This window comes from Pygocentrus nattereri, chromosome 6 (genome assembly GCF_015220715.1).
Source record: "Pygocentrus nattereri isolate fPygNat1 chromosome 6, fPygNat1.pri, whole genome shotgun sequence".
Lineage (NCBI taxonomy): Eukaryota > Metazoa > Chordata > Actinopteri > Characiformes > Serrasalmidae > Pygocentrus > Pygocentrus nattereri.
The window spans coordinates 40,804,660-40,817,013 of NC_051216.1; the positions used below are offsets into that span (position 1 = coordinate 40,804,660).

The 12,354-nt window shown below is 39.3% G+C and overlaps 1 protein-coding gene across 2 annotated transcripts in view; it reads left to right on the forward strand.

Moving 5' to 3' along the window:
• The window catches only part of rab3gap1 (RAB3 GTPase activating protein subunit 1), a 110,859-nt gene extending 98,991 nt beyond the window's left edge, over positions 1 to 11,868 (forward strand). Inside the window, exons 24-25 of one of the 2 annotated variants that reach the window (XM_037539333.1) lie at positions 7,486 to 7,506; positions 9,971 to 11,868. In XM_037539333.1, the coding sequence (XP_037395230.1) occupies positions 7,486 to 7,506; positions 9,971 to 10,219 (270 nt within the window). In that variant the 3' untranslated portion in view covers positions 10,220 to 11,868. The remainder of the gene's footprint in view (positions 1 to 7,485; positions 7,507 to 9,970) is intronic. The other variant, XM_037539334.1, reaches the window with a different exon arrangement.
• Positions 11,869 to 12,354: the final 486 nt, after the last annotated feature.

Sequence of the window (12,354 nt, forward strand, 5' to 3'; positions counted from 1 at the left end):
TCTGATAAACAGCACTGAAAGCTTTCATCTTTGATAGAGAGGAGAAAATCAAGCTGCTTCAGATCTGAAAACATCCACAGGAGTTTCTGTCCATCCTTCCACTGTGAGAAGACGACTCAGCGCTGTGGGTCTGAAAGGATGTGTAGCTGTTCAAGAAGCTCTTACTGAGAAAAGGAGACAGACTCATCAAACAAAGAAGCTGCTGGTGTTTTCAGAACAATGGACTGACACCCAGTCCGGACAACATCACTATGTTTTGGATTACTGGGATCGTGAGAAGCAGAAAATGTAAAGCCAACATCTAAGGTCTGATTCATACACATCACCTCTATAAATGTTAACTGGTCAGCACTTTCACCCAAGCGAAGCAGCAGCTCAGACCAGGAGGTGATTTTTTCCAGCAAAATTCATTGAAATAAACCATGAAATTCAATGAAAACCAAATAAAACTTTAAAAAACTTTGTGTTAATTTAAATGATTATCAAACAAAATGCTAGTTAAACATTCCATGCCGCAAACAGATTTCCTGGTCTTCCAAGCTTGAAACCATCACCCCATCAAAAGTCAGATTGCTGTCGAGGGTAAACACATGTACCACACTCCTTTATAAACTGTATTATAAAATTAGTCTGTGTAACTTTCTAGCTGCACCGGTCAGCCGCACAAACACTAGTACACTTTATTTGGGTGGTCCCCTATAGACGATCTACAGCCACTTAAATTATTAACACACTTTCTGGTGATACTCAGTTGATTATCAACAACATGATGATTAGGATTATTTTTAGGAGTAGGTGTAGGTTTTGCATTAAGGTTATTGTTAGGTTTAGGAACACATTTATTACAACCCCAATTCCAATGAAGTTGGGACGTTGTGTAGAACAGAAATAAAAACAATACAATAATTTGAAAATCCTTTTCAACTTATATTCAATTGAATACACTACAAAGACGAGATATTTAATGTTCAAATGAATAAACTTTATTGTTTTTTGCAAATATTCACTCATTTTGAATTTGATGCCTGCAACACGTTCCAAAGAAGTTGGGACAGGGGCAGGTTTACCACTGAGTTACATCCCCTTTCCTTTTAACAACACTCAGTAAGTGTTTGGGAACTGAGGACACTAATTGTTGAAGCTTTGTAGGTGGAATTCTTTCCCATTCTTGCTTGATGTACAACTTCAGTTGCTCAACAGTCCGGGGTCTCCGTTGTCGTATTTTGCGCTTTATAATGTGCCACACATTTTCAACGGGAGACGGTCTGGACTGCAGGCAGGTCAGTCTAGTACCCGCACTCTTTTACTATGAAGCCACGCTGTTGTAACACGTACAGAATGTGGCTTGGCGTTGTCTTTCTGAAATAAGCAGGACGTCCCTGAAAAAGACGTTGCTTGGATGGCAGCAGATGTTGCTCCAAAACCTGCATGTACCTTTCAGCATTAATGGTGCCTTCACAGATGTGCCAGTTACCCATGCCATGGGCACTAACACACCCCCACACCATCAGAGATGCTGGCTTTTGAACTTTGCGCTGATAACAATCCAGACAGTCCTCTTTGGCCCGGAGGACACAATGTCCATGATTTCCAAAAACAATTTGAAATGTGGACTCGTCAGACCACAGGACACTTTTCCACTTTGCATCAGTCCATCTCACCAAACAGGTGTTTTTTTGAGCATTCCTCAACTTCCCCAGTCTTTTTTTGACCCTGTCCCAACTTCTTTGGAATGTATTGCAGGCATCAAATTCAAAATAAGTGAATATTTACAAAAACTTTATCTGTTTGTAGTGTATTCACTTGAATATAGGTTGAAAAGGATTTGCAAATCATCGTATTCTGTTGTTAATTATGTTTTACACAACGTCCCAACTTCATTGGAATTGGGGTTGTAGAATCTTTCCCACGCAACTTCAAGTTCAGCTGCATTTAGTAGATATTTGTTTGAATGTTAGTTAAAGATTGATTAAACATTTCCAGTGGACCGTCCAAATAAAGTGTTACCAAAACACTGTATGTATGCAAGGCCAGCGCCTGCGAGGTGTGAAAAATATCTCTGCAGATTTTTTTGGAAAGCTGAAAAACGAGTCTCCTGAAAAGAATAGAAGCTGTAATAATAAGAAAGAGTGGACACTGAAAATACTGAAAAATCAGATATTATTTAATATGTATGTCTGCCTTTTTTCCTGACCCTGAAAAATGAATGACTTGTGCTTAATGGCCATTTTGACTGGGAATGAAATGCATGAAGGGTGCTGTCTGACTTAAGTAGAGGCATTAACGTGTGGAACTGCCTACTGTTCCATGGGGTTTAAGGAACAGTCATGTAATAGAGTGGAATTTCAGCTCTGAATCATATTGAAGAGAGTTTTTCCTTTCGTCAAGCATATCTGAATACATTCCTCAGAGGCAGTAACCGTCCAACGCACAGCTACAGCGCACTGTTAGACATGAGGATGGAGGTTTAAATATAGAATGAGACGTCTGTCAGTTTGATTATTATGAACCTTCCTGAACTTGCCAAGTTAGAAACGTTTCCCATACATGGCATTTCATTAGCTATTTTTTCATATTGGATTAAAAATGTAAATTCTGATCAAGCATGGTGTGAATGTGGGTGTACAGTAGGGGTGAAACGATTCTACAAATTTCATATGTATTATGTTTTTTTGCATCATGATACAAAACATTTTCCATAGGAAGTAAAAAATGCCAAGCTTTTTTCCCCTTTTTTTTCTTTTTGGTCGACGTCCAGTTACCAGAGGAAGCCTGCAACGTGTGGCGAAAGCGTAATTAACACAAACAAGTTATTTTCTTAGGAGCCGAAAGCCCTATTCACACAGGATTAGCTGTACATGAGGAGGTGGGGTAATATTTCTGGCATCTCTCAGTGATTTTAGTCCCGTATGAATGCGCCATGTCTGTCATTTTTACAGACTGCACGATCTCGCGTCAGTAAAGATTCTCTAAAACTAACAGTAGAAATAAACACAGGTTATATAAATCCTGTAGAAATCAGCATGTCGGTAAAAGCACTATCATATTCTGTGGAAAAGGAGTTTATTAGATTTGAAGGCTCGAAGAAACATTTACTTCCCAAATTAATGGCTGATGACGCACTGGATTCACTTAAGACACCAATGTCAGGGTAAATGAAATAAAGTCTAAATTAGATGGTTCATCATGTTTTCTACTCGTTTCTGAAGTAAAGGTGGTGCATATATCGTGTAGCCACTCTCATCTCTGTCATTTACACTGAGATTTCTTGTCCCCTGTGATTTGGTCAAAAACATTTCCTGTGGTAAATTGGCATCACCCTCCTCCCCATGGAAAACTAATCCTGTCCGAATAGGGCTAAAGAAATTGAAATACAGAAATGGTTTCAGTGCTTTTAAATAGAGAAGTGGACACCATGCCAGTATACATGTAATACTGTTTAAAAGTCTTTGGTACCTACATGCGTTATTTAAAGCCCTTTATATTGGCGGTCAGTGTGTTTTTACCATATATCATTAGAAGTGAAAATGAGTACAAATGCAGTAAAAAGCCACAAGGTATCCGATAACTGATATCTTCTGAGCTCATTTGAAGAACAGCGTTTCAGTTTTTTCTTAAGCGCCTCAAGACATTGTGTGCAATTGTCCATCACCAGTACACTTGATTCACTTGATTAATCAATTGTGCAGTTTCAGCTTTCAAAATCCTCTTTTTTTCCTCTCAGAATTTTAGATTAAAAATATCGGCCAACACACTTTACACCAGCTTTGACCAGCAGCAGTCCTTACCCATTGGGAACAAGGTGAAAAATTCTTTACCGGGGCGCCAAGTGGCTAATGATTACCATCGTGTATCAACTTTGGCTGTTTTTTCTCCCTTACCCTTCATGAGCCACATGAAAAGCCGAAAATTACAGGGCACTAACTGGCTAACCATTGGCAAGCCATACCAGCTTCAACCTCAAGGGGGCAGTTATGGTAATTCTGAGGTTTGTGAGCTGTTACAGTGTGTCATGAACAATAAAGCAGTCTTAGCTAACCAAATGGACTGGGATAGCATGTTCAGTGTCATACATGATCTTCTACTGTCCGACTTAATAAGCTAACAATTTCTTCCAGGGCTGTTGTAATCAACACTTGTTGGAATAAAAGAAAACACTGTAAAATTTGATTGCCGCCATATTGGCAGTATGAATATACTTGAATTAGTGTATTATGTACTTGAATAATATAATTGAATTGTTGACTTGCCCTTCAGAGCTGATGTTACATGCTAATTGTTAGCCACCTAGCTTCCCTTACCTGGTATTTGAAGTGTACGTTAAAGAAACAGCACCCCCTGCTGGTCAGTGCTATGTGTTGGGCAGTATTTTTTTTTTCACATAGTAAAAGTGTAAGTGTTTTGGTATCTTATACAGTCAGAAAAATGTGGTAGTTACATCACAAACATTACATTTCCATAACATGATTGCAGTCTCATCACTGACGTCCAGTGAAAGCGGTAGCTTTCCAGCCAGTGTAAATATCCTATATATCATACATGCAGTCAGTGGTTCAGATCCTCCGCGATTGCAGCCTCTCACTCTCGTTTACCCGCTTGTGGGTTCATTGTTACAGTGGAGGCTCTCGATTGCAGCTGGAGCTCCACCAAGCTTGTGCTTTTGTCGGTTTGCTGCTCATTGATTTAGGTAGTGTGCTGAAGGTGTTGAAGTTATCTCCTTGAAAAAAAACATTTAATGAAAGCTGTTTAGAACAAGAGGTCAATAATCACAGATTCAATCAGCACAACAGCAGCAGCTGGGCTTCAGCTTGCATTGCTATAGATGGATTGATGGGTCGAACTATGAAAATGCATAAAAGAAAGTTAGCGGAAGCCATAATTTGCCTTAACGTATTTCTAACGCGGGAACTTTGACGGCCTTATATTCAGTCGTTCTTTAAATTCCGAAATCTTCGTCCATATCAGCTTATCGGTTTAGTTTACATCAGCACTTTTTGCTCTTGTTTTGTTTTTATTTTGTTTTTCAAGCCTTAATATATTCGCAAAGTAATTACGACTAAAGATGCTTTGCCATAAGTATTCTCAGACTTCCATGCTCAACCCCTAGACATCCTGATTGCTCCTCTATTTATGCTGAATCTTCGCTGTTTATAGGTAAACGGGCTAAGACTGTTCTGGCTGTATTAAAATGTCAAGTGCGGCCGTTATTTTTCCGGCGCTTTTCGTTCGCTCTGAGCGAGCGTAAAGGCAATAAGACAGCGCTTGCGTTCTTGCTGTTTCTTTAAGTACAAGCAGTCGGAAATCGAGTTTGTTTGCCCAAACTCTCCCTCAATCTGTCTTTTTTTTGCTCTCTCTCTCTTTTTCTCTGTCTCTCCAGTCGGGAAGATGTGAGTGTGTGAGTGTTAAATTATACCCTGTATGTTGCCAAGCTGGAAATAGAAAGGCAATAATTATCCCGAGCATCCTCATGTAAATCATGTGAAATCAGGGGATTCAAATGAGGTGAGCTTTCTGGGATGCGAAAGCGAGATAAATAGAGAAAAGGAAAGAGTGAGAGACAAGGAGCAAGCGCGAAAGAGGAAAGAGTGAGGGAACAATGGGGAGGAGGAGAAATGTCAGCACTGCAGACAGACAGCTCAAATCCTGTCATTAAAATTTGACCAGTGCGCTGCAGGGACGAGTTGACAGACTGACGCGGAACTGCATGGTGTCTTTTTCTGTGTGTGGGTGTGTGTGTGCATGCCTCTGCTCTGGATTTGTATGCAGCAACTCCATGCAACAGATGCAAGGCTTTGCTTTAGCTGCCACCAATTTCTGGGATGTGCTTTGCACGGCAGTTTGAAGTGTGCTTGTGCTTTTGCCTTGTGTGTACGAAAGGAGCATGATGTATGAAATTGCAGAAATCAATAATAATCTGCATGTGCTCTAAGAATGCACCGACATTTTGGCCACCAAAAACTTCAAGCTGAAAATGGCCCTCAGGTTTCAGCTCCAAAAAAAGGGAATCACGCTGATTTTTTTTTTTTCCTTTTCAAAATTTCTGCTTAATTAAATGGTGAAGATGTAAACTGTCATTCAGAGTGGTTCAGTATGAGATGCCCTATTTGAGAGAAGCTTAGAGCCAGAACTGTTCACAGTGGTGATGATAGGAATCAAACATCCACCTCTAAATGCTCCCTCACTGAAAGTTATTACATGAAGTATGTTGCCCGATGCCTGAGATGTTGGTTTCTAATATATTGTGAATTTGAGATAAAATTTTGCCCTAAAATGTATTTTTCATTGCACTCATGGCAGAAAAATACATGCAGAGCATTAAGAAGCTAAACCCCCCCAACCCCCCACCCCACCGGTTTCTACGATAAACATTAGACAGTTTATAGTCACTGTTCATGCCAAGTATCAGGAGAGAGCACAACATTCGAGAACTTCTCACTGCAGGTTTGTTACGACTTAATGAAAGGTCATTCCTCTTATAATGCAGAATGCAACAAAAATTCAAAAACAATAGTGCTAAAATGTAAAGTAAAACTTAAAAGTGGAAAAAACTTAAAAAAGGAATTAATTACCTTTGCCATTCAGGGACCTTGACTTCAGTGGCATGTACTGTAGCCTGTGTAATCACTTTAGTAAGTTTAGTTTCTGTAAACAGTTCTTATTTACGATTAACTTTTTTACATTTTTGGTTTCAGTTTTTGAGTTTGGCCAGAAATTTTCATTTCGGTGCATCGCCAATTTGTACTCTTGCTACAGAAATGAACTGTTCTGGTAGTTCAAATCCTGACCAACTGTTCTGGCCAAGTTTTGCCTTCTTTAACTCATCTTTATGTTGCATGTGTAAAAGTTGCTAAGATGTAGCAATCTTTATTTTGATGGTCCACATTATATATTAGCAGCAATTTCTTGATAACTTCTATGATTTGAGATTTGATCAGCACTTTTTCAAATATGAGGAATTCTAATGAGGATAATAATGAGGATAATAATGAGGATGTTAATTGTAATATAACTTCATTCTTAGTTTTAAACATAAGTAATCTACAGCTCTGTTCATTATTTTACACATTTTTACACACTTTTTAAATCTCCAAAAAAATGAAATATTATGATGCATATTGTGTATCATGAAAATGTCTTGAAGTATCATGATATATTTGCCATATCACCCACCCTAATTTGTACCTAAGCTATGTGGGACCATCAAAATAAAGTGTGCTTTGAAATGCATTTAAAAGTACATTAAATGAGTATTTAATGAGTTCCTTTACTTTTATACAGTACAGGCTTTCACAGTGTTGACCACTTTAGTTATTGTTTAAACCTTGGAGCTTCTTTGTGTGTTTTCGGTTCCCCTTGTCTGCATATCCTCTTGTTGGTTTGTATGTGTTTTTTAATTTGTTCATTTGTTGGCGTATTCATTTCTTGGCTTTTTTTTTTTTTGTTTCTTTTCTCTCCTAACGCGGCTTGCCTCTTACCCTTGCCAAGCTGGCTGATTCCAGTGATGAGGTAACCACCGGCAACATCTTCTCTCACTTTCCCTCTTCCTCCCCCCCCGGCTCGACTTCACTCGCCCCGTCAAAGTCCTTTGCCCACCTGAGCTGGGAAAAAAATGATCTGTCCGCTGAAGGTTTATGAATGATTAAAGCTAAAGGGGGCTGGTAGCAGCTCGTCCATTGTCCAACTGTGTGTTAATGCGAGTTACTGTGTGCATTTGGCCTGTTGCCTTTTGAACTGTTCTCTTTCATCTCCAACCCTTTTTTAAACCCAGTCTGCCGCTAATCAGTAATATTTATTGCTTCCCTCTCATTTATCTCCTTACCGGCGCCATGTATTAAAAAGGGTTTTCTGATGGATGTGGAGGTCAGTATGTCCCCCACCCCACCCCTTCCTTTTGGTGTTGACCTATTAGGACGGAAGTGCTGATTGGTGTTTGATTTCCGGTCTTCTTGTAGAATCTGAAGCTGTGGCGTTCTCTTAAGTAAATGCCTGGCATCTCAGAGAAGCCTTTTGAATGTGTCCTTTGAGTGTGCTTTGTTACCTTCCCCCTCCCTCATTAGATGAAATCTCATGGATGTGATAAGACGTTTGCTAATTCGCAATCAGCTCACTAATTAGCGAGATTTGTTCCTCCGCTGGAAAAAAAAAAGGATTGTATCAATTTACTACAGATTCCCAGTCCCAACACTTTTTGTTTTAAATCTCAGAGTCTGTAATGAGGAATTTTGGGTAATGTTTTCTGCCTTTGGGTCTTATTTCTCCTTCCTTCTCACGCTAGAAGCCAAATGTGTTGAACCTTGTCAAATGCTTTGTCAAAGAAGTAGTGGGCACCAACCCTTTTCTTAGAGATCTACGTTCCTGGGATGGGCTTTTTAAAAGCATCTTAGAACTAAGGTGGCTCTTAAATGGTAGATCGAGCATCACTCTGCGCACTCTAACACCTCGTGATTATCGTAGATGGTTTTGGGAAACCGGGGCCTGTAGAGTTCAGTTTCAAATGCTACATTCATGACAACTGGGAGCTTGGAATTTTCCAACTTGGAAAATCCTACTTCCCACCCAAAAGCGGACACCCACAGTAAGCTAGCTTTTAAAGCGTTTCTGTCTGACTGAAATAGCTGTTTGTTTATTGCTTCATTTATTTTATTGTAAGTGGATTTAGGCTGTGGCTTTTCACCTTGAATTTAGTAATGAAAAATCTTATGAAAGCATGTAATTTGATCAAACATCGAGCACAGAACCCTCGTCCACCCACCCGTCACCTCCCTCCACTCACCCCTTGTGTTTATTGACATATTATACACACATAGCTTATCGATGTTGCCGGAAGAAAACTTTGTATGTGACATTTTTCAGTTCTTTTAAATAATTTGAAAATGTCTGTTACCCTTTACACTGTATGTAAATTACATGATGAATGGACTGAAAGAAATGGCCCAAAATGGGAAAAAATACTGGTTCCCTTGACTTACATTCAAAGTAAAGCAGGTTTTTTCCTTCTCCTGTAATGTCATCATTTTGGAGTGGAAGAGGTTTTGTTCCAATAGCAGCAATATGCTAAATTAACCTGCTCTGTTTGGAATGACGTCACAATTTTGCAACTCTGAGAAGTTGGAGCTTTTGAGAAACTGACTTATCCCAGTTGCTAAGCTCTTGAGAAATTCCCAGCTCGGGAATTACAAGTTCGGCGATCGTTCAAACGGATTTTTCCAACATGGAAGTCGGAAATTTCCAGTTCCCACTTGGTCAATAACTTAGCATTACATACTGCCTCTCTTTACCTAACTAATGCATCTGTTCCAGTCAAACAGTGCTTGCTTGAGCACACTTTGGTGGAACTAGACTCCGCAGGATGGTAGATCTACAGGACCAGGGTTGGTGAGCACTACTTTATAGACTTGAATTAGCTGGATCATCTGAGTTTATATGGAGGAATGGTCAATAAGCTTACAAAAAGTATATCTGAAAACAGTCTACGGAGCAGGAACGCCCACTTTTTGCAGTTTACTTTTGTGTTTTCCTTGTTCTAGTACACCTGATTCTGATCAAGAAGGGGTTGATAATTAGGGCTCACTCCAGGCATGGAGATGGCAAATATTATATAAAAGTAGGGAGTCCCAAATTTTGTCCTGGGGACTCACCGCCCCTGCACAGCTTCAGCTGTTTCCTGTTTCAACACCCTTAGGGTTGTGGATAGCTAGCAAATTTTGCTCTTAATCTTGATGGTTAAAATATCCTCAGAAATAAGGAATAAGGGATTTTTGCTGGTATGGATGAATCCAAAGAATCCTAATGTCATCTAGTCAGTCAGCCAAAATGTTAGGCAGGTTCTCATCAATGAAGTGAACTGGATCAGGGAGTACATTAAACTGTGCAGTGCAGTGGTTCCCCAGAAACCCCTGCATTAACAAACATCTCAAAATCTGTGGAAGCCTTAGAGTCATGTTTTCTAAATGTCTCTCAATCTATGTAGGCCGCCCTGTTGGCTCCATTGGAAGACGATCCCAACCGATTGGGAGGATCTGAAGATCGGAAGCCAATGGGAGGAGGAGGCGGAGTTCCAGATTTCCCACCCCCAGCTGGCCGGGAGATTCTCCTGCGCACTTGCGTCCCTCGACCCGCACCATACTCCAAAGCCTTGCCCCAGCGTCTCTTCTGCGTCCTCATGAGGGAAGAATTCCGGCTTGCTGGAGCGTTCTCGTCCGACACGTCTTTCTTCTGAGGGGATGTACTAATGCGAGTGAGGTGAAGACTAAGGACATGGGGGGGGCTTGTTGGGTGATCCATACATTTCGGAGCACCTTTTTGAGAGTTTAACCCAAGATGATGGAGGCATAGTCTACCAGTTATTGTGTTGTAATCAGTTTTAGGCCAAGTTGCCTTGAAGAGCTGATGAAGAAACAGTGTTATTGAGTTACATCCAGTTGGGGTTGTAATTGGTGGAGGTGCCTGTTTCTAGATCAGTCCCTTTGGTTAACTTCATCACCCGTTAATGATAGGATGTAGAAATCCAGGTTAGTGCGATTCTCAATAATATCAACCTATCAGTTCCCCACTCATTGTGAACTTGAGATGTTTGAATATTTAAAAAGATACATTTTTAGTTAAGGTTCCTTAAATTTTGCTTAAGGTAAAGATGTGTAGAGCATCTATGTCAGTTACATGGGAAAATATGTTTCTTTCTGCTGAAGAGTATATATTACGTGTGCAACCTGAATTAAAATACATAAGGCATTAAATAGGAAAGCCAAAGCAGAGGTGGAGGGTTACAGTTCAAAGTAGTGTTTCAGGACCTGAACTTATGTATCTTTGTTGGTAGCACTTTCTTTTACAGTCCCCTAAGTTCTAGGTGTTTACCAGGTAAGTTTGATGTACAAACTCCAAAGGACTAGGTAAGTATTTTGGTTCCAGGTTCCAAGACTCTCATTAAATCACACTGAAATGCACTAGTAGTGGTGTTTAAGTGGAGGAATGGTCAGTAGGTTTAAAGACATGGACAGTTTACATTTATCCAGCAAGTTTAAAAGCTTACTACCCTCATTATACTCAAAATAATGATATAGCACTTTAGAGATTCCCTGACACATTTGACTAGTTAATAGCTAGAACCTGCTAAACATTCCAGTCTAATACATTGTGTAATGTACCATCGTGTTACCCAGTTCCTCGGGAGTTTATACCTCACAGTTACCAGGATAATACCTAGAAAGGACTCCCCTTAAGGGACTGTAAAAGAATGCATTACCTCTTTGTTCACTGTGGTGTTGTGTTGCTTCAGACCAAGCTTTAAAGCCAAGATGGCGTGACTGATGTTCCTCTTTGGTAACCGTAGCGATGGAAACCGATAAAATAGATCACACCTCAAGCCTCATTCCTGTCACATAGCTAGCTAGTGTGTATCAGCTTCTGAGCCAGTCATGAATAGCTACACCAATCATCTCATCAAAAACGATGAAACTAGGTGTTCACATCTCTTTGCGTTTGTCTGGCTGTCACTTATCACTATGAGCTCAACAGGCAAAATATCAAAGTATCAATCACTAACTAGAAAATCTATAAATGTAAAAACCCAGGTTTAAAGTGCAATTATAGATTATATATTGAAGCCTTAGAAATTTCAGTACTGAATGTTGTCCTAGTTCATGCTAGTGTTTCTAGATAGAATGGTGGGAAGTGCTATCAGTCATCTGTAATTTTATCAAATAATCTTGTCCGTTTTATACATTTTCCCTCAGTATTTGACCACGAATGGGTTCTAACAGTGGAACTAGCCAAAGCCTGTAAATGTCAGATCAACATGTTGGTCTTCAATGTTAAACCCTAGTTACGTTTGTTCCCTAGAATGAAATAAACCATTTTACTGTCACGAAACAAGCTGTCCATGCGTCAAATATTTTACAAAGTCTTTTTCATGGCTGAATGGATTTAATAATAATCATCTCCATGATATCTTAGCAAGTGAATACAAACACTTAAATCCAGCCTTTATACCTAAATTGTTTCGAGCTTGTTGTAAGAATATTAGAAAATACTGAACTTCGATCTATTTTTACTTATTTTAAGTCATTTTATGTGGAAGTTTGTTTTATAATTTTGTAATTCATTTTGCCTGCATGAAACAAGTAAAATGGTCTGCCAATGGAATGAGATACAGTTACTTAAAACAAGGGAAAAAATGTGGAAATAGGTTCAAGAATCTTATAATATTCTTAAAAAATCTCATAATGTGAGATTAGATATTTTCAGTAACACTTTATATGAATGTCACATTTGTAGGCATCTATAAACACATTTATAACATGTTACAATGCATTCATATATTATAAACATGGTTCTAAATATTTATAAAAATGAATT